Here is a 21,694-nt window from a genome sequence, read left to right as displayed (position 1 = left end):
TCCTATAGAAGTCCAAGAACACCTCCAGAATGCCATTGACGGAAGTGACTGGTTCGCCGCTAGGGTCTCTAATCTTAAGGACCGCAGGTGAGCTATTGGATTGGTGCACCAAGAACGCTAGTAAACTACTAGATTGGTTCCCTTGCTCAAAATACCTCTGGTTCGTGAAGAAGACATGTCTCTTAGCCTTATCTTGCAAGTACAAAAGATATTTCCTCCCAGCCTGTAGCCATTGAGATCTGTTTTCCTCAGAAGGGTCCGAGGTAAATCTATGTTCTAGCGCTCTATTTTGAGTGGCCAAATCCTCCTCCTCTCTGGCCGCCTGTTTCTTGAGATAGGAGATAGAGGAGTGACAGCATCCCCTCAAATACGCCTTAAGCGCATCCCAATAGGCCGAGTGATTCTCTTCCATGGAGTTCGTCTCAGTATATGCCCTGATTTGACCAGGAATCCTATCGTTGGTTCCAAAGAGTGAAAGCCACCAAGGGTTAATCTTCCGTGACACTTTACGAGATTTACATCCTTCCCATTTAATGCTTACAAATACCGGGGAGTGATCTGATACTGATCTGGGGAGATGACATACCGAATGTATATGGGCACAGACTCTTTCGTTTCCACAGATGTAATCAATTCGAGATAAAGAATTTTTCCCGGGAGTATAACATGTATATTCTCTCAGTACTGGGTTATAAAACCGCCACATGTCGCACCATCCCACCTCCTGTAGGAATGCGATCAGTCTAGTTTGTATCGTAGGGGAGATCGGGACCTGTCGGGCATTGAATCTATCCAGTCCTGTGTTATTGATCAAATTAAAGTCCCCCAAGCAGAGCACCAAGGCTTGTGGGAATTGTGAGGCAAACTTAGCCGCCTCATACAGTATCGAGATTCCCATCGCAGGGGGGATGTATATGGCTAGGATCACTATCATTACCCCATCGATATGAGCCTGGATAAACACATACCTCCCATCATTATCCGTTATAATCTTACCCGGGTCCCACCGCAGTGCTTTGTGGATTAGTACCGATACTCCCCTAGAATATGAGGAATGAACAGAATGAGCAGACCATTGAACCCAAGGCTTCTGGAGCACTCTAGTGGTCTCCAACAATAAATGGGTCTCTTGTAAACATACAATCTGAGCTTTGGATCTTTTGATATGTGCGAATACTGCCGCCCGTTTCCTGGATGTGCCCAGTCCCCGAACATTCCAGGTCATCAAGCTTAAAGCCATTGAAAGATACCACTTGCTAGATTGAATGGAAAATGTCAAAAACTTAACCTACAGTAGAACTTGGGTAAACGTACCCTTAAATACAAACTATCAGCTGCACTCACACAGCCGATAAGAACTGGTCCAGTAGTGTGACCAGGAGAGAGTGTCCCTAGTAACGACCAGGGTGAACCAACGTGGCTAGATGGTGTACTTGGTACGGGGGTGTCCTCAAACAAGGACTGAAGCGTCTCCTGCAGTCCAATAACTTGAATTTTGTCAATTACCCTGCTACATAGCCTTTAACATGCATAAATAAAAGGACCAAGAATAGAGGGGTATAGAAATAAGGGAGAGAAGAAGGGGGGAGAAGAAGGAAAGAAGAAAGAGGGCAGGGGAAGGGGAGAAAGAGAGAGAGGAGAAAAGAGATGAGAGAGAGGAAGAGAGCGAGAGAGGAAAAAAAAAAAGGGGGGGGGAGGAGGAGGGGGAAGGGAGAATATAGAAATGTGAGGAAGGAAAAGAGGTAGCGGAGGGAGAACATGGGAGGAAACTGGGGGGGGAGAAGGGGAGGAAGGGGGGTGAAGGGGGAAGCTGGAGAGAAGAGCAAGGGGGAGACCTAAAGAGGGGAAAGGGGATGAGAGGACAAGGGGGGGGGTAATGGGGAGGAAGAGGGGGGATGAGGGGTTAAGCAAAATGGGGGAGGGGGAGAGAAGGGATGGAAGTGTGAAGGAAATGAGAGGAATATTTGCAGGTAGCCTTAGGTTATAAGATACTATGATACATGGTAAGTTAAGAGACTCAATACAGCTCTAAAATAAAAATCAACATTATGAACTTAAGTGCGTTGCCAAATGTTGCGAACCCAAAATAGAGTCCCGTATTGGATCGAGAGATACAGGATGGCATGAGTTCGCTTGAAAGTGTTCTTGGTGCCGCAACAGCGGTCTGGCCCAAGTCCCGCCTGCCTTCGCCTCGGTCCGGTCCCATAAGCGACGCACCTGCGACCGAGTAATCTGGAGCTCAAGCTGAACTTAGCAGTGATCGCAGGCCACGTCACATCCAAAGACGCGACCTCCAGCTAACTAGACGCGAGGGGGCCGACCAGGAAACCGGCTCAATAGAAGGCCAATAATGATCGCACCCAGTAGCTCACATGCTTCCGGAGGGCTACAAGCGCACCAGCGCATCCTGATAAGATCATCAGCTTCTCAGCGATCTGGAACCAGGAGATCAGGGAACGGGCGCAACAGCGATCCCGAGCCCAGCTCCACGCACATGACAGAAGAGGAGGAGAAAACAAAAATATTTCGCGCCTTCAGTAACAAGGGACGCCGAATACCAGCAGTGGAGGATCATAAAGCGATCGCAACAGCGATTTCAGACACGACGTCCCAGGAATTAGAATCACATTACCGACCTCACTCCGGAGAGGAAGAAATAAGTGGGTCGAAACCGCGATGCCAACACAACAACGACCTTCCGGACATCGCCCGTAACTGCAGCGCATCAGCGTTTCCTTATCAGTGAGTTGATCCAGTCATCCGCTTCCGCAGGAGAGGTGAAGAACAGGGAACGCTCTTGATGAACCACTCTCGGACGAGCTGGGAAGATCATGGAGTGGGCAATTTGGTGTTCTCTAAGGCGTCTTTTCACATGGATGAAGGATGCCCTTGTTTTCTGGAGAGACGCAGAGAAGTCAGGGAAGATCAATATGGGAGCGTTGTTGTGTAAGATCGGGCTCTTGCGTCTCGCTGCACCAAGGATCGCGTCTCTATCCCTGCTGCTCAACAGTCGGGCCAAGAGGGGTCTGGGCTGCGCTCCTGGAGGAGGAGGTCTGGCCGGCACCCAGTGGGCTCTTTCTATGGCGAAGGCCGCTGACAACGTCGCATCAGGGAAAGTTTCGGAGAGCCATGTTTCCATGAACTTACATGGCTCGCTCCCTTCTGTTCTCTCCGGCATCCCTAGGATTCTTAAATTGTTGCGACGCAGGCGATTTTCCAGATCATTAGCCCTCTGTGCGCAGTTGTTTGCCGCGCTTTCCAAAGAGGATAGTCTGCCCGGCGTCGCTCTTACGTCGTCCTCCAGCGTGGAGATCCGCTGCTCCGTCTCCTTTACCCGCTCTCTTAGATTTTGCAAATCCAGCCTGAGGAGACCCACATCGATCTTAACCTCCTCAATTTTACCCGTCAGCGACACTTTTGAATCCTGGATCGCTGCAAGTAATTGCGTAGTGACTTGCTGCAAGGTCAGCTCCTGCGATCCCTTGGATCCGGCCTCCATGTCCTCCTCCTCCTCCGCCTCACTGGCTTTCCTCTCTGCCTGTTTACTGGCGCCATCTTGCTGGGAGTCTCGGGCAAATTTCTTCAGCTTCTCGGCCGCCACTGCACTGCGACCTCTACTCATATTACCGGTCAGAATGATCACCGCACCACAGGTAATCCGGAGGTGTATTTAGGCACCAATTTCGGCAGGATTAATAGGATATATCAGCGTTGGACTGCGGAGCTGCTCTCAAATGCGACCGCTCATGCTGCCTGCTGGCCACGCCCCCCAAGACACATTTTTTAACAAGTTCCACAGGAGAATTGACTTAGCGGGAAGTGGAGTAGAAAAATGGGCATGGCAAGGAGGGAAGCGAGTGGAGGAATAGGAATGGTCTAGTGGGAAGCGAGTGGAGAAAAGGGAATGGTCTATCGTTATCTAAAAGTTTGAGCACCAGTGCAGAGCCAGAGACTTCCACGTCACTGGATAAAATCACTGTGCCCAAATCTGTGCTCACCGGTAATTACTGTGATCTGAGCGCCACAATGACATGACATGACAGCGCCACTCAGATCACAGTATTTACCGGTGAGCACAAATTTGAGCACCAGCGTAGCGGCGGTGACTTTCACGTCACTGGATAAAATCACTGTGCCCAGATCTGTGCTCACCGGTAATTACTGTGATCTGAGCGCCACAATGACATGACAGCGCCACTCAGATCACAGTAATTACCGGTGAGCACAAGTTTGAGCACCAGCGCAGCGGTGGTGACTTTCACGTCACTGGATAAAATCACTGTGCCAAGATCTGTGCTCACCGGTAATTACTGTGATCTGAGCGCCACAATGACATGACAGCGCCACTCAGATCACAGTAATTACCGGTGAGCACAAGTTTGAGCACCAGCGCAGCGGTGGTGACTTTCACGTCACTGGATAAAATCACTGTGCTTACTGTAATCTGAGCGCCACAGTGACATGACAGCACTGCTCAAATCACAGAGGGAGATTAAAACCCAGCGTTCTACACTGGGCTACAATAAAATGGCACCTGACTCCACTTAATACTGGGCATGTCCAGTTCACAGCCAATGCGGCCACATCCCATAATTTGTGGTCAGCATCCAACTCTTTAGGCTTCAAGAACTGTCCACCCGAGTGCAGTTGATCAGCATTACACATCAACTTGGATACACGACAAGAGTCCACTTACCTGTTACAGTCAACTTCACGGTCTTGTGTGACAGCTGGGCTGCTTGCACGCTGACTGTGTAATCGCCACTATGGTTTGTTTTGGCGCTACTGATCTTTAATGAGCCATTAGTAAAAATGTCGGCGTCCGGAAAGATCTGGCTTCCGTTTCTTCTCTCCCTAGCCGCGTTGAGCCCTATGATCTGTTGGTCTGAATTTGTGTTATCCCCTTTGTACCAATTTAAGAATATGAACGTATCACTTATATTGGTCACTCTTAGGATAACAGTATTTCCTTCTACAGGCGACTCTGGGTAAATTTCTATTTCAATTCCTAAAATCGATGGCATCCACGTCGCCAAAAACACTGCAAAACAGAAAAAAGAGAAGACAAAATTAAATTACAGGCCTGCGACCTACAATCCACAGCTCGCCATGCACAAATCACCAATGTCAGTGGGAGTCAAGGTGTCGGGGGAGAGAAGAATTGGGCATTTGGATTTCTACGTTCCCGATCTTTTTGTTGCGAGGGGAGATAAGCCGCCCTCTCTGTGTCCGGAACACGCGCACCGTCAGTCCAGACAAATGTAAAAGTCTATGTGGGAAATAGTAGAGATGGCTGCCGGCTTAAGGAGCGTCCTGTTCATCAAGGGACGGTAAAATAAACAGGTGGGCAATGACACAACAAATAGCACTCCCCAGCTTCTCCAGCAGGAAACTTCACAGCTGCAACTGAATCAAACACCTCAGCTTCTCCAGAGACAGGATCCTTCAAAGCGGTCAGTATAGAAGAACTATAACTGGCATAGGAGAGAGTAAGGAGTGGATTTATATAGCAGAAGGGTGTGACTGCAGCTGTGATTAACAGCAGGATGCAAAGGAAACCTTAACCCCTTCAGCACTGAATGGGATGAAATATCCTCCTACTTAGGATAAACAAGTGGGCTTTAAAGAGGATCTGTGATCAACTACACAGTGTGAATTTCTGATCTCACATACCCCCGAGGTCTCAACAGGGCGCAACACACTCATGACACTGGTGTAGCGCCCAGTTCCTGCCCAGGTCACCAGAGGGGGCAGTTCCTGCCCAGGTCACCAGAGGGGGCGCCCTACTCCTCATCTGTCTCCTAGCTACATGTTCTCTGCACCCAGTCCCATCATTGCATCCTGGCAGACTCCTGCTCCCAGGTCTCGGCGGGGTCACCGCTCTCCTGCCCAGTGCTACCACGTTCCCGTCTCCTACTCCGGGGTCTGCCGCAGCCTCTCCCTGCTTCCTGTCCGCACGCAGGCCTTCAGTGTATCCCCTTAGGCTGTGCGTGGCCACGCCCCTTTTCTTAAAGGGTCGGTGCCCCATTACCCGGAAGCAATTCCAGATGCTACCTGTTAGCCTAAAGGTATTTAAGTCCACCTCCCCTGACAGGAGGTGCCTGAGCAACATTGCCTATAGTGCGTTGCTAGTTCTCAGATCCCTGTACGTTTCTGTGTTTAGTCCTAGTACCAGACTTCTGTTGCCAACCTCTGTCTCATACTAGAGCCCGCTCTCCACCATTGCCCGTGTGCCGTCATGTCCCTCCCATCACCAGAGTGCCGCCACATCTGAGCCAATACCGCAGTGCCGTCATGTCTGAGCCTTCTCCAGACTGCCGCCTGAACCATGACCACAGTGCCGTCTCATCTCAGCACTGACCACCTGACAGCACCAAACAGGTCTGTGGAACTGATGCTGGTCCTACAGTGAAAAGACCGAGGGGAGTCAACCGTCCTATTGTGGGTGCAGGTGAGAATTATCCGCATGGGAGAACAATGCTCAAAAGAGAACCTCGCTGCAGATGCATGCTGCCGGTCTCGGGCGGCATTTGGCAAACACTGGCTGCGTTACTGAGAAAATCCACTTTTAGAAAATAAGCAGTAGACCCCGAGCAGGACCCGAGTGGCTTCAACATGTCTTATTAAAAGGGGTTCTCTGGAATCTTATTTATTTTTCTCTATAGGGTCAAGATCTTATAGGCAGGCAGTTGCTAATTACCTGCCTGTTTTTTTAAAGGAGCAATCTGTGCCAGATGAGCCAGGAATTTCCCTGCTGTATTTTACATCTTGTCAACAGAGCAGCTCCTTCTCTTCCGCTCGGTTCAGTCACTGCCGATGTCATGCTGATTGACAGCTGGCTTCCCGCAGTTGGGCAGTGGGGAGCTGGCTATCAATCAGCATGACATTGACAGAGCAGAGTAGAAGAGAAGGAGCTGCTCTGTTGATAGAATGTCAGCATAAGCTGCAGAAATGCCAGCAGGAGTGAGCTGAGACCGCTCTGAGACAGCCGAGACCGACGCTGGTCAGAACAAGCAGATAGTTAGCAACGAGCTGCCCGAAATATCTTCCCCTCATTTGTAATAATAATTAAAAGTCCTTTAACCTAGTGTCACGGGTGACAGACAGTCATGTGGTTTTTGGCCATAGAAGGTCACAGTGTTTGGCTGTGCAGAATGCTCCGTGACTTTCCATTGTTCCTGCTGTCATTATTCATGGTTATAGGTAGTTTTCCTGCTGGATTCATCTCTCCCACTTTTGGACCCAGCAGCTCTACTTCCACTCAGCTGCTGATCTTCAGCATTAAGTGTTTAAATACCCCTTCCTTCCCTGGACTGGTGCTGGTGATATTTTCAGTTCCTTCAAGCCTTGGTTGCAAGCAGGTGGCTTGTACTCCTCTGTGGTATCGTTGCTGAAAGCTATGCTGAACTTCTGCCTGAGTTATCTAATGATAAGTAGTTCAAGTTTTTCCCCCTGCGTGTCCCCCTTGCGTCTTCTATAGTTGTTTACTGGCACTGACGAAGAGCTCATCCCATCTGTTCCTTATTTAGGGCCCAGCACTAGGGATACCTAGGGTCAGGTATCCTGCTTGGCGCATAGGTAGAAAAAAGTGAGTCGTGATATGTTATGCATTGAAGATCACCAGAATATATACATAATTAGATCGCCATAAGAAAAAAGGACCATATAATAAGGGCGTAAATCGCGTAACAACATTTAGAAAGGAAAAAGAGGAGGAAAGCGATCAAAGCCCAAAAGAATAATAGGAATCAGACATTTTCAAAATCAATTGGACTTTATTTTTATTTTGGTTTTAATCATAACAGGTGTATGTGTGAGTGAGACATATGCATTATTATACATGCAACGGAACCATATATTCATTTAGGTACAAATTGGCAACATATTATAAGGCTGGAGCTGTATGTTTTCTACATATATTTAGTCTAGATGTCCATATTATGACCTATCTACACTTTATGTGCAGTACAACCGATAAAATACATAGAAACAACAGGAGGAGGTTCAGGTAATAGCTATAAAAATTCTATTTATTGTTTACATCAAACAACCACCAGATGGCGCTCATATATATTCCTACCACATGGCTCCATGCACGGGGCCACAAAGTATCAGTACAATATATGTAGACTGAAGTGCACATACATTACATATAAAATTCTATTTGTATTTACATCAAACAACCACCAGATGGAGCTCATATATACTCCTACCACATGGCTGCATGCACGGGGCCACAAAGTATCGCTACAATTATATAGGCTGAGATGCACATACTCATGTACTTAGGAGCGTCTCCTTACTAATACACAGCTGTGATTTGGATTACATCAGCAAGAGGACGCCAACCACAACAAAGCACACCAGCTCCAGAGTGCAATATACAATAAAGGGTTACAATTAGTGTTGAGCGGACCTGAACTTGAAAAGTCCGGATACGCGCGGTTCTCTCTCTCTCTCTCTCTCTTCTCTCTCACTCCTCTCTCACTCCCTTCTCTCACTCCCTTCTCTCACTCCCTTCTCTCTCTCCCCCCCCTCCCTCTCTCACCCCCCTCTCTCTCACCCTCTCTCATCCTCCTCTCGTCTCACTCCTCTCCCTTCTCTCTCTCTCTCTCTCTCACTCTCTCTCACTCCCTTCTCTCACTCCCTTCTCTCTCTCTCCCCCCTCCCTCTCCCCCCCTCTCTTCTCTCCTCTCTCACTTCCTCTCTCACTCCTCTCCCCTCTCTCCCTCCCTTCTCTCACTCCCGCTCCCTCTCTCCCCTCCCTCTCTCCCCTCCCTCTCTCCCCTCCCCTCTCTCCCCTCCCTCTCACTCCCCTCTCTCTCTCCCCTCCCTCTCTCCCCTCCCTCCCACCCCCCTCTCTCTCTCTCCTGTCTCACTCCCCCCTCTCTCCCCCCTCCCTCCCTCTCTCTCCCCTCTCTCACTCCTCTCACTCCCTTCTCTCACTCCCTTCTCTCTCTCTCCCCCCTCCCTCTCCCCCCTCTCTCTTCTCTCCTCTCTCACTTCCCTCTCTCAATCCTCTCCCCTCTCTCCCTCCCTTCTCTCCCTCCCTTCTCTCCCTCCCTTCTCTCACTCCCTTCTCTCACTCCCCTCTCTCACTCCCCTCTCTCACTCCCCTCCCCCTCTCCCCTCCCTCTCTCCCCTCCCTCTCTCACTCCCCTCTCTCACTCCCCTCTCTCACTCCCCTCCCTCTCTCCCACCCCCCTCCCTCTCTCCCCTCCCTCTCTCCCACCCCCCTCTCTCTCTCTCCTGTCTCACTCCCCCCTCTCTCCCTCTCACCCCCCTCTCTCTCCCCTCCCTCTCACCCCCCTCTCTCTCTCTCTTCTCTCCTCTCTCACTCCCCCCTCTCTCTCCTCTCTTTCCCTCTCTTGTCTCCCTCTCTTCTCCTCCCTCTCTCTCCTCCCTCTCTTCTTTCCCTCTCTCTTCTCTCCCCTCTCCCTCTCTTCTCCTCCTCTCTCTCCTCTCTCCCTTCTTTCCCCTCTCCTCTCTCTCTTCTTTCCCCCTCTCTCTCTTTCTGTCTCTCTCTCTCCTCTCTCTCTCTCCCCATCTCTCTCCCTCCCTCTCTCTCTCTCTCTCTCTCTCAATTCAAATTCAAATATGCTTTATTGGCAGGACCAAAATACAATTAGTGTCGCCAAAGCAAGAGAAATACAGTAAGGCTACTTTCACACATCCGGATTTTTGCTCTGTGGCACAATACGGCGCTCTGCAGAAAAACCGCAACCGGCTTTTGTAACGCCGGTTGCGGTTTTTTTTTGCATAGACTTACATTAGTGCCGTATTGTGCCGCAGGGGCTTGCGTTCGGTCCGTTTTTTGCCGCATGCGGCAGATTTAGCCGATGCCGTGGCCGGATCGAACGTTCCCTGCAACGTTTTTTTGCTCCGGCAAAAAACACCGCATCCGGCCGCTGCGGCGCATTTTTCAATGCATACCTATGGAGGCCGGATGTGGCGCGATGCGGGAAAAAACGCATCCGGTCGCCGCATGCGGTTTTTTTCCACTGCGCATGCTCAGTAGCATGCTGCAACCGGAAAAAAACGGACGGGCCGCATGTAAAAACTTACGCAAAGGATGCGGTGTTTTCGCCGCATCCGTTGCATAGTTTTCACAGCCGGATTGAGCCGCAGTGCTCAAACCGGATGTGTGAAAGTAGCCTAAGTGTGGTGGGAGGGGATCAGGGTTATGGGGAGTTGGGGGCACAATTTGGGCTCTGAAAGTCCATTTAGGGGCCTTATGTTCCCCTCAGCTCATGACATGTGGTGACATATTGGGCGGCGATCTCCACCATTGATTCCTCTTCCCCCAGTAGGATGCGGAGTTTCCTCTTCTCGTCCATGGATGGGAAGTCCGGGGTATGAGCGGTAAGTTTCTGGAAGTGGGAGCCCCTCACTGCTGAGTATTTGTCACAGTGCAGTAGGAAATGCGCCTCGTCCTCCAGAGCCCCCTGCTGGCAGTGCTGGCACAGTCTGTTCTCCCGCGGCTTGTATGTCTGTCGGTGCCGCCCTGTTTCCACCTCTAGGCTGTGGGCACTCAGTCTGTACAGGCTCAGGGTCTGCCTGTCTTTGGGGTGGCGTAACCTTTGCAGATATGGGGCCAGAGTGTAGTCCCTCCGCAGTGACCGGTAGATGCCGAGTTTCTGGGCGTTCTCTAATTCACTCTTCCAGTCCTCTATGTATTGTATCTTGCCGCTCTCTGAGATCTCTTTTATTTGGGCTTTTGTCAGGGTGTGTTGCTGACTTTGCCTGTACTGACTGCCGGGGTTCCTGGCTTGCTCTGAGCTCTCTCTCTCTCTCTCTCTCCTCTCTTCTCTCTCCCTCTCGTCCCCAGATCAGCTCAGCATTGACTTACATTGTGCCAGATTCCGGATCGGATCCGGACTTCTCTGACAACCCGCGACAGATCCGCCGGACCCGGATTATTAGCAATCCGCTCAACTCTAGTTACAATAAGGCTGGGGCCACACGGGCACTACTGCGATCCACTTGCATGAGACTCGGCTCGTGCTGGCAGTACAGCAGAGCCGAGTGTCATGCGTGTGTCCTTGCAACTGAGGTCCGTTCGTGCGAGCAGACCTCAGCTGCGGGGGGCGGGCCGGCACTCAGGAGAGGAGGGAGGGATTTCTCTCCCTCTCTCCTGTGTAGCCGGGTATTGCCATTCTCGCACTGCACTAGCAGTACACCGGTGTACCACGAGTGCAGTGCGATTTTTCTCTCGCCCCATTCACTTGAATGGGTGCGAGAGAAAGAGTCTCAGCTTACAATCGCAGCATGCTGCGATTGTTTTCTCAGTCCGATTAGGGCTAAGAAAATAATCGCTCATGTGTGCTCACACACAGGCTAGAATTGGTCCGAGGGGAATGCGATGTTTTATCACACTCCACTCGCACTGTTTTTCTCGCCGTGTGGCTTAGACCTAAAGGTTACCGTTGCTGGTGTACAAAGGGGAGCTTTGTACACCATCTCTCTCTCTCCCTTCTCTCTCTCTCCCTCCTCTCTTTCTCTCTCTCCCTCCTCTCTCTCTCTCCCCCACTCTCCCGTCCCCGGATCCGCTCCCCATTGACTTACATTGTGCCAGATTCCGGATCGGATCCGGACTTCCATATCAACCCGCCGGGGATCCGCCGGACCAGGATTATTGCTAGTCCGCTCAACTCTAGTAGTGACACTTTGTGTCCCTCTTGTTTATTTTACACTGACTTAATCTAGATCACAGCTAATTAGTAAGGAGACGCTACTAAGTACGTGAGTATGTGCACTTCAGTCTACAGATTTTGTAGTGATATTTTGTGGCCCCGTGCATGCAGCCATGTGGTAGGAATATATATGAGCGCCATCTGGTGGTTGTTTGATGTAAACAATAAATAGCATTTTTATAGCTAATCCCTGAACCTCCTCCTGTTGTTTCTATGTATTTTATCGGTTGCACTGCACATAAAGTGTAGATAGGTCATAATATGGACATCTAGACTAAATATATGTAGAAAATATACATCTCCAGCCTTATAATATGTTGCAAATGTGTACCTAAATGAATATATGGTTCCGTTGCATGTATAATAATGCTTATGTTTCGGTCACACATACACCTGTTATGATTAAAACCAAAACAAAAATAAAGTCCAATTGATTTTGAAAATATCTGATTCCTATTATTCTTTTGGGCTTTGGCGTATAGGTGCACAACCTATCTAAGGGGTGAAAGACCCCATGGTCCAGCAGTAGGTTCGGTCAGGGGGTCACCATCTTCCCTCTCCCTAGAGACAGGGGTACCCTTCTCTTTCGCCGTGCGCTTGGTACTTTCCTATACCTAAACTGACAGATCTCTGTGTGAACTTGGCATGCAGAAGCTGTCGGGTAAATGCCTCTTGGACTAGTCATCCAAGACTCCTCATGGTCCCTCAGCCACGTTTTATGCTGCCCTTGGTTTGATCGGCATAAATCTGCAGTCAGTGTCACTTCAAGACTTGTTTCTGGGCTCAGATTCCCAAAGAAAGTGCTCAATAAAATTAAAATATATAGTAAAAAATTAGGTTTACTACCTTAATTTTTTAAAAAATGATATATAGATACATAGAATCATAGAATGGTAGAGTTGGAAGGGACCTCAAGGGCCATCGTGTCCAACCCCCTGCGTGTGCAGGCTTTCCTAAATCATCCCAGCTATATGTATAGAATCATAGAATGGTAGAGTTGGAAGGGACCTTAAGGAAGGGCCATCGTGTCCAACCCCCTGCGTGTGCAGGCTTTCCTAAATCATCCCAGCTATATGTATAGAATCATAGAATGGTAGAGTTGGAAGGGACCTTAAGGAAGGGCCATCGTGTCCAACCACCTGCGTGTGCAGGCTTTCCTAAATCATCCCAGTTATATGTATAGAATCATAGAATGGTAGGGTTGGAAGGGACCTCAAGGAAGGACCATTGTGTCCAACCCTCTGCGTGTGCAGGCTTTCCTAAATCATCCCAGCTATATGTATAGAATCATAGAATGGTAGCGTTGGAAGGGACCTCAAGGAAGGGCCATCGTGTCCAACCCCCTGCGTGTGCAGGCTTTCCTAAATCATCCCAGCTATATGTATAGAATCATAGAATGGTAGAGTTGGAAGGGACCTCAAGGACCATTGGGTCCATCCCCTGTGAGTGCAGATTTTCTTAAATCATCCCGGATATATGTTTATCCAGCTTCCGCTTAAAGATCTCCATTGATGGAGAGGTCACCACCTCCCGTGGTCGCCTGTTCCACTCCCTAACTGACCTCACTGTCAGAAAGTTTTTCCTAATGTCTAATCTGAATCTCCTTCCTTTTAGTTTCATCCCATTGCTTCTCGTACTTCCTTGTGCTAATGAGAATAGGGTGGTTCCTTGTGCACTGTGACTTCCTTTCAGATATTTGTAGACCGCTATTAAGTCTCCTCTCAGCTTTCTCTTTTTCAAACTAAACATCCCTAGTTCTTTTAGCCGTTCTTCATAGGACATGGTTTCCAAACCTTCTACCATCTTGGTTGCTCTTCTCTAGACTTGCTCCAATATATCGATGTCTTTCTTGAATTGGGGCCCAGAACTGTACACAGTATTCCAGGTGGGGTTTGACCAGGGCAGAGTATAGGGGAATAATTACCTAAAGATTGAATTAATATAAACTATCCAGTGTCTGAAATTATGTTTTAGCCATTCCGCGCATGGGATCAAAAATACAATTTACAAAGGTCCAGGAGGATAGACTGAGGGCCTACTCCTGTGAGAGGCTTCTAATTATTGTGGTGGTCAGATCCCTAGGAACCCCTAAACATAAAAAAGGTTTCGAAGACCTGCAGGGTGCGAAACTGAGCTGCTGCTACCCTACAGTGCTTGGAGAACAAAAAAATGAAGGGATATAGATCAGCCATCCCATTCAATTTAAAAAAAAAAGCACTACTGATATGATAAAACAGTACCATGCGGGTTGATTTAGACCACCCGAGACTCCAACAGACGGTGCAGTTACGTCAGAGTCCTGAAAAGGCAGAAACACGACAGATAAGAGTCCTGGAGGCAGAATGTGCAACGCTGACACTTTTTAGTTTATCACCTCCGGGCTCATAACTTTCTAACAGTTGGGCAGGAAGCCATTTCCGTACAAAACTCCAATGATAGCGAATAGGGAACAAGGCTCATTCTGAGAGATCAGCACCTACTGAATAAGCAGGAACTAATGCAAATAATCTTCTGCTTGTAGGAACTTGCGTTCTGTGGAGGACGATCCAAGTATCTGAATTACCAAATAATTTCTTCTCTTGGAACTGAATCTGCAAAACTAATGTAACCCGAGGAACAGGCGCCACCAGCACCAAAGGGAAGCGTAGAGCATCTGACCATAGCGCTTTGTATTAGGAATAGCCTCAAACTCAAAAACAAACAAAACCTAAAAAATTTCAGGCACCAACAATCGGTCGTTACTGCTGTCTCGCACCCCTACAATCTATTCTAAACTATGCTGCCCGGCTAATCCACCTGTCCCCCCGCTACTCCCCGACCTCTCCTCTCTGCCAATCCCTTCACTGGCTTCCCATTGCCCAACGACTCCAGTTCAAAACCCTAACCATGACCTACAAAGCCATCCACAACCTGTCTCCTCCCTACATCTCTGACCTAGTCTCCCGGTACCTACCTGCACGTAACCTTCGATCTCACAAGATCTCCTTCTCTACTCCCCTCTTATCTCCTCTTCCCACAACCACATCCAAGATTTCTCCCGTGCCTCCCCCATACTCTGGAATGCTCTGCCACAACATATCAGACTCTCGCCTACCTTGACAAGCTTCAAAAGGAACCTGAAGACTCACCTCTTCCGACAAGCCTACAACCTGCCGTAACCCTCAGTCTGATACAGCACCGCATGACAAAGCTCTACCCTCACCTACTGTATCCTCACCCATCCCTCGTAGACTGTGAGCCCTCGCGGGCAGGGACCTCTATCCTCCTGTACCTGTCTGTGTCTTGTATTGTTCATGATTACTGTATTTGTCCCTATTATGTATACCCCTTTCACATGTAAAGTGCCATGGAATTGATGGCGCTATAATAATAATATCGTGGCTGGAGATGTCCTACTGTAATGCATGGAGAAAGGGAGAGTCTGGCGTGAGGCCAAACACACAACTTAAATGGGGGAAAACACCACGACAAGGCCAGGGGTACACCGGGGACACTTTAACAACGAAGGGCCCTAGGACTAGTGAGAGAGAAGATGGACACCTCCTCACTTACCTACAACGGTACTCTGCATTCCTAGCCTGTCCCTATACAGGTTCCTCACCTGTTGCCGAGCCAGAACCTGAAGCCATAGGATGACCCTACAATGGTCCCTGGCTAACGAGTGGGCAGGTGACGGACGGTAGCCCCACCGCTGCACTTAAACAACACAGGCGCACTACAATACTTTGATCTGCCCTGAGCAGGGCAGATCAAAGTGCGCCTGCGCAGGACCTCAATGCTGGCGCGTGTGTATGGCGTAGATGCGTCATGCACCGCAGCTTCAGCATAAGGAAGACCAAGATGGCCGAAAGGGGAGGTGCCGGTCCTGGAGAACTGAGACACCCATCCGACTGTTGTGCACCAAAGCGACCTTCCACGTGAGTGTTATAAAGTGTTTTTTATTTTCTACACAGCGGCCTGGGCTCTTATATACAGCATATGAGAATGCTGTATATAAGAGCCCAGTTGTGGTCGCTGCAACTTATAGGCCCAAAAACTGGTGACAGGTTCCCTTTAAATAGTAGAGTCTCACAGGGAAAGGGGCACTCAGACCCAAAACCTGTCACTAGACTCTTATAGCAGAGCGAGAACCGTGACACCTGCGTCAATGCTGCCTCCGTGAGCATACGCAGTGCGTCGGTGAACGTACACCCGGCTTAGAAAAAGGCAGAGGTGACGCCACTCTTACAAATCAGATTACTCAGGCCCACAGTAGTAACTAACCCACCACACCCCCAAAAAAAGCAAAAAGAACACCTCTTTTCTGTTGCGCAAGCATCCAACTGAAAAGGAGCATTAGACGAGTCCTGCCACTCGTCTGCTCTCTGCCAATTGGCATCACTAGAACACAGCCAATGGCACTGATTGGCTGAAGATGCTCCTCCCTCCTGTCCTTTTCAGTTGGATGCTGGCACAATGAAGACATTTTTGAGTGCGATCCTAAAGCCTCATTCACATTTTGTAGTTTTCTCCATCACTAAATAATAAAAAAACCTTACAAGAATAACAAAACCTGTCACGTTTTTTTCTTAAATATTTTAGCGCCCTTTTAATTAGAAGCAGATTTGTGGGGGCTCTGAGTCTTGAGACCACCACCGACTCTTAAAACTCAGCCCATTTCTCCGAGGGGAGTGCAAACACAGAGTGGAGTACAGATGCAATAGGAAACGTATACCTTCTATTGATCCCATTCTCTGCTCTCTGTGCACGCTCAGGCAGGAGGAGCTCTGGGCCCCTGTCCCCTGTGATCTGCTCCTTTCGAGGTTTTTATTTAATCTGTATGCTTTCTACTGAATCGACACTTTGCTATGTGTTTGCAAACAGGCAGGAGTTGTGCTCCTCTCGGGGAAGTAGAGGGGATGGGCGGGTATCACGGTTAATAGACAACCCTGTGGTGTCCGGCCGCAGAAGGTCGCTGCGTTTGGTTGCACAAACTGCTCCTTGATATTCCATTTTTTCTTCCTTGGTGTGAATTAAGTTCTATGAATCTTCCTTCTTAGGGTTAACTCTTTCCCTTTAGGACCCTGCGGATGTCTTGGCAATTCAGCTGCAAATCCTTATCCCCACTCCCTGTGTCTAGATATACCTGCATTTCCCCTTGTTTTGTTGCCAGTGATAGAGTTTAATCCTATGCTGTCCAGATTCCACGCAAGTTGGCTCGAAATCTCCTATCGACACATGATGTTGTATGTTGCTGTGATTCTCCCAAAGTCATCTTGCAGATACGTTGTCGGGTTTGCATTTCCCTGTTTGTTCTTTAGGTCTTATTGGGGATGACTAGTGCTCATCCCATCCAGTTTCTACATAAGGTCTATTTCAGGGTCAACCAGGGCCTAGGTATCCTTATCGGCGCATAGGTGCGGAATCTATCAAGGAACGTCAGGGGAGCCGGTGGTAGGTTTTTACCAAGAGTCACCATCTTTCCCTTTCCCTAGAGACAGGGTTTCCCTATCCCCTCCCCCTTTCACCTGGTATTCACCCATACAAAGCGCAACAGCGGGATTTAAACAATCGGTGGAGGTTTCGGGCCCTGGAACCCACAAATCTGCTTGGAATTAAAAGGTCACTCAAATATTTACTCTTAACATTTTTTTTATTGAGCATTTGTTGGGGGTTTTAGCACGCTCTAAATTGCAATCTTGGGGGCTTTAAACAAAAAAGTCATACTTTATGTAGCGCTGGCGTCCCTGAACCCCTTGTTCCTCTCCCCACAGGGACACGTGACCATTCACCGCCACGGCCAGCTTTCTTCACGCTACCCAGCGTCTCTCCATGTGGGTGCCCTCTGCTTCCCCTCCTGGGGTCTGTGCATGCGGCACAGGGTCTCCAGTGTGCTACTAGAGCACGCCCGCTCTATTCAAGGGTCAGTGAGTCACTCCCGGGAAGTGCCTCAGCCTATCACTGAGCGGCACAGGGTACTTAAGGCACTCTCCCACTAGGGGCTGTGCCTGATCAACGCCCTTGTTTACGTAAGTGTTTCTGTGTAATAGCCAGCTAGTTGTCAGGTCCCCTTGTCGGTCCTGTCCATCCTGTTCCTGGTTCCAGCTGGTCCTATGCTGAAGGCACCTGGATCCAGTCCTGTCCTGCCAGTAACTAGTCCTAATCCATATGGTCCTGTTAGTACCTGTTCGTCCTGCCCTATTGGTACAAGTGATGGTGTCCGTCCTGGCCGTGCCATCTATCTTAGCCGCTACGGTGGTCCCAGCCTTGCTAGTGACTCTGCCTGTCCATCTTGCCTTTGCCGTCTGGCTTAGCTATCCTGGTGGTCTGTGTCTACATTAGAAACTCAGCCTGACTCTGCAGCAGTGTCAATCCCTGCCCTAGGAGTAGTACCTGGCGTCTGCCTTATGTTAAGAGCTTAGTCAAGCCCCTACCACTCAAGGGTAGGCCTGGGTTTCCCCTGTGGTCCAGTGGCTCCACTTCAGCTGGCCGCTTCGCAATCTCTGGCGGCAAACGTTACACTTTATAAGTACAATAAACCCCTTGTAGAATGTCTTCTATTTATTAACCACCTTATTTTATTAACCGCGATGACTTATTTTTCCTGGAAAGGTTTCTCAAGATACCTGTTGTGAAATGAAAATGAAATGCGTGGCACGGACCCAATAAATACAGGGTCAGGTCCTTCCTTGTTCCTCTTTTGAGAGGTTCTGCACTATTTAAACCCCTTAAGTAAGGTAGTGCCAGCTTCTCAGGTGCTAAAACCATAATTAATCCGGGCAATAGTCCCTAAGACCCCAGGAGGCTGACGACCTACCCCGTATGAGGGGGAACTGACGTTGTGATCCAGATCGAAGACGGAGATAGAGTCGATCTATGAAAATTCCAGAAGATACTCCGGTAATCTCAGGGTGTGACGGGGACTTTACCACAACCAAATCATGAGACGTTGTTCTACCCAAAGCTGGCAGTAGAGCGCATTATTGTAGCCCTAAATCCTCATCTTTTCTCAAGACGCTATTCTGCATTTTACGGTAAATTCCCAGAGGAACTAATAAGTCTCCTTAAGCCAACTTGGCCCTCTCCACAAGAAGAAACTTTACCCTTTATTCACCCAGAACTCCTGCTTTGCACTGATGAAGGGCAAACAACCAGAAACACGTCTGCAAATGAAGTTTCCTATTTGGCTTCTTATCCTAAGTTATGTGGCAAGGCTCCTTAAAGGGTCCATATTGACTTTTAGGATTGCTACGTCCTTTGTTCAGAGACTTATATGTTTGGTTACTCCACAAATAGCTTATTATGCTGTCTACAGTCTACTACCATTGCTTTCACGTAGACCAGTGATTCCCAAACTCCAGTCCTCACGGCCCCCAACAAGTCATGTTTTCAGAATTTCCTTACTATTGAACAGGTGATGGAATCATTATCAAGGCATCACCTGTGCTATTTTAAGGAAATCCTGAAAACATGACCAGTTCAGGAGACTATTATTTGCTGGAATGTGTTTGGGGGAGAACTTCAGACATCAGTCTACATCAGTGGTTCCCAAACTCCTTTCCTCACGACCATGACCTGTTGGGGGTCGTGAGGACTGGAGTTTGGGAACCACTGATGTAGACTGATGTGTTTGAGGGAGAACTTCAGACATCAGTCTACATCAGTGGTTCCCAAACTCCATTCCTCACGACCATGACCTGTTGGGGGTCGTGAGGACTGGAGTTTGGGAACCACTGATGTAGACTGATGTGTTTGAGGGAGAACTTCAGACATCAGTCTACATCAGTGGTTCCCAAACTCCATTCCTCACGACCATGACCTGTTGGGGGTCGTGAGGACTGGAGTTTGGGAACCACTGATGTAGACTGATGTGTTTGAGGGAGAACTTCAGACATCAGTCTACATCAGTGGTTCCCAAACTCCATTCCTCACGACCATGACCTGTTGGGGGTCGTGAGGACTGGAGTTTGGGAACCACTGATGTAGACTGATGTGTTTGAGGGAGAACTTCAGACATCAGTCTACATCAGTGGTTCCCAAACTCCATTCCTCACGACCATGACCTGTTGGGGGTCGTGAGGACTGGAGTTTGGGAACCACTGATGTAGACTGATGTGTTTGAGGGAGAACTTCAGACATCAGTCTACATCAGTGGTTCCCAAACTCCATTCCTCACGACCATGACCTGTTGGGGGTCGTGAGCACTGGAATTTGGGAACCACTGATGTAGACTGATGTCTGAAGTTCTCCCCCAGACACAGTACAACAAATAATAGTCTGCCAAACTAACCGATTATGGCGGACCACCTAAGGTGTATGGGGTCATCACAGGTTATGTCGGGGGTCATAGGGATCGGGAAGCTTAAATTCACTCACCCGATCGTTAATTCGGCTGCGGATGATTCTGGCAGCTGCTTTCTTATAGGGAACATTGGAGCGCTCGGCTAGGTAGACCAATCCTGAAGAAATACTTGTCCCATGTGTACCCCTTGTCTTTTTTACCCCCAAAACTATTTATATGCTCATGTCGTCCACTCAAAGACAAGCCCAGAAATAACTTTACATGACCAGTCCACTCCTCCATTACTGAGAAATAAGCATTTTCGGTTTGATATGTAAATGAGGATGAAGAGCTAGTTATAGATCTGAAACCTCCGTCACTCCAGATCTATTCTCACCCAACATCGCCTCCTTCTCTTGCTTGACTGACAACCTCTGTGCTGTATGATTTGAGGCAAACGAGCCGTCAGTCAAGCAGGAGGAAGTGGCGCAATAGAGCCGGAGTGACGGGAGGCTTCAGATCTACCGTAGCTCTTCAGCATCATTTACATATCAATTTGACTATTGTTTTTCAGAAATGGAGGAGCGGACTGGTCGTGAAACAGGTATTGCTAGACTTCAGTTTGGGGGTTGGAATCCAACCGACACATTCTCTATAGCCATAAATGCAGAGAAGAGAAGTCCCCTTCCTCCACCATCCGGCACAGGCTAGGATGTCAGTGACACCACTGTGAAAGTGATTCCAGCACACTTGTAGCAATGATTAACCGCGGTCCCGGACTGGTTCACGACCCTCAGGCAGGTAATGCAATGAGGATTGAACACTGTTCTTTTGTGCCCAGGTATAACCCGAGGTCATAAAAAAAAAAGGTATCCTAGCCGTCAGGTTCCCATTAAGTGCTGTGTCTGACTGCAAAGTGCAAGAGTGCACAGAGGTGCAAGTAACCTGGTGCACAAATGTCTCCATAGGCTCCTCACGCACCCAAGACAGGACATATACAGTGCTCGGAGACCTATGGATACGTTTGTGCACCAGATTCCTTGCACCTCTGCACTAGGACACAGCACTTAATGGGGACCTGACAGCTAGGATACCGTTTTTGGATAATCCCAGTGGTGTGAAAAAGTGTTTGCCCCCTTCCTATCTTATTCTAAAAACATAAACTTATTAAAACATAAATTAACTGTGGTTTATCATATCTTTGGGAAGCTTTAGTTCTATTTCCCTAGCCACACCCAGGTCTGATTACTGCCACACCTGTTCTCAATCAAGAAATCACTTAAATAGGACCTGCATGACAAAGTGAGGTAGACCAAAAGATCCTCAAAAGCTCAACATCATGGTGTAATGAAATTTAGGAACAAGTGAGAAACAAAGTAACTGAGATCTATCAGTCTGGAAAAGGTTATAAAGCCATTTCTAAAGCTTTGGGACTCAAGCGAACCACAGTGAGAGCTATTATCCACAAATGGCGAAAACGTGGAACAGTGGTGAACCTTTTCAGAAGTGGCAGGCCAACCAAAATTACCCCAAAAACGGAGTGACAACTAATCACAGGGGTCAGAGTAGAGCAGACAACAACATCTAAAGATCCGTCGGTCTCACTTGGCTCAGTTAAGGTTCATCATGACTCCACCATAAAAAAAGAGACTGGCCAAGAATGGCCTTCATGGCAGAGTTCTTAAGGTCCATGTTCATCACGACACTACCATAGGAAAGAGACTGGCCAAGAATGACCTTG

The 21,694-nt window shown here is 48.6% G+C and overlaps 1 protein-coding gene across 4 annotated transcripts in view; it reads right to left on the bottom strand.

Annotated features, from left to right (window-relative positions):
• LOC142256621 (cell adhesion molecule CEACAM7-like) overlaps window positions 1-21,694 on the bottom strand; it is a 93,088-nt gene that overhangs the window by 58,716 nt on the left and 12,678 nt on the right. For all 4 annotated transcript variants that reach the window (XM_075328400.1, XM_075328401.1, XM_075328402.1 and 1 more), the window contains exon 2: window positions 4,697-5,041. In XM_075328400.1, the coding sequence (XP_075184515.1) occupies window positions 4,697-5,041 (345 nt within the window). The remainder of the gene's footprint in view (window positions 1-4,696; window positions 5,042-21,694) is intronic.

The sequence above is a fragment of the Anomaloglossus baeobatrachus genome, chromosome 11, assembly GCF_048569485.1.
Source record: "Anomaloglossus baeobatrachus isolate aAnoBae1 chromosome 11, aAnoBae1.hap1, whole genome shotgun sequence".
Classification (NCBI taxonomy): domain Eukaryota; kingdom Metazoa; phylum Chordata; class Amphibia; order Anura; family Aromobatidae; genus Anomaloglossus; species Anomaloglossus baeobatrachus.
The sequence above is the reverse complement of the archived record's forward strand: the minus strand, read 5'-3'. Positions and strand labels throughout refer to the sequence as shown.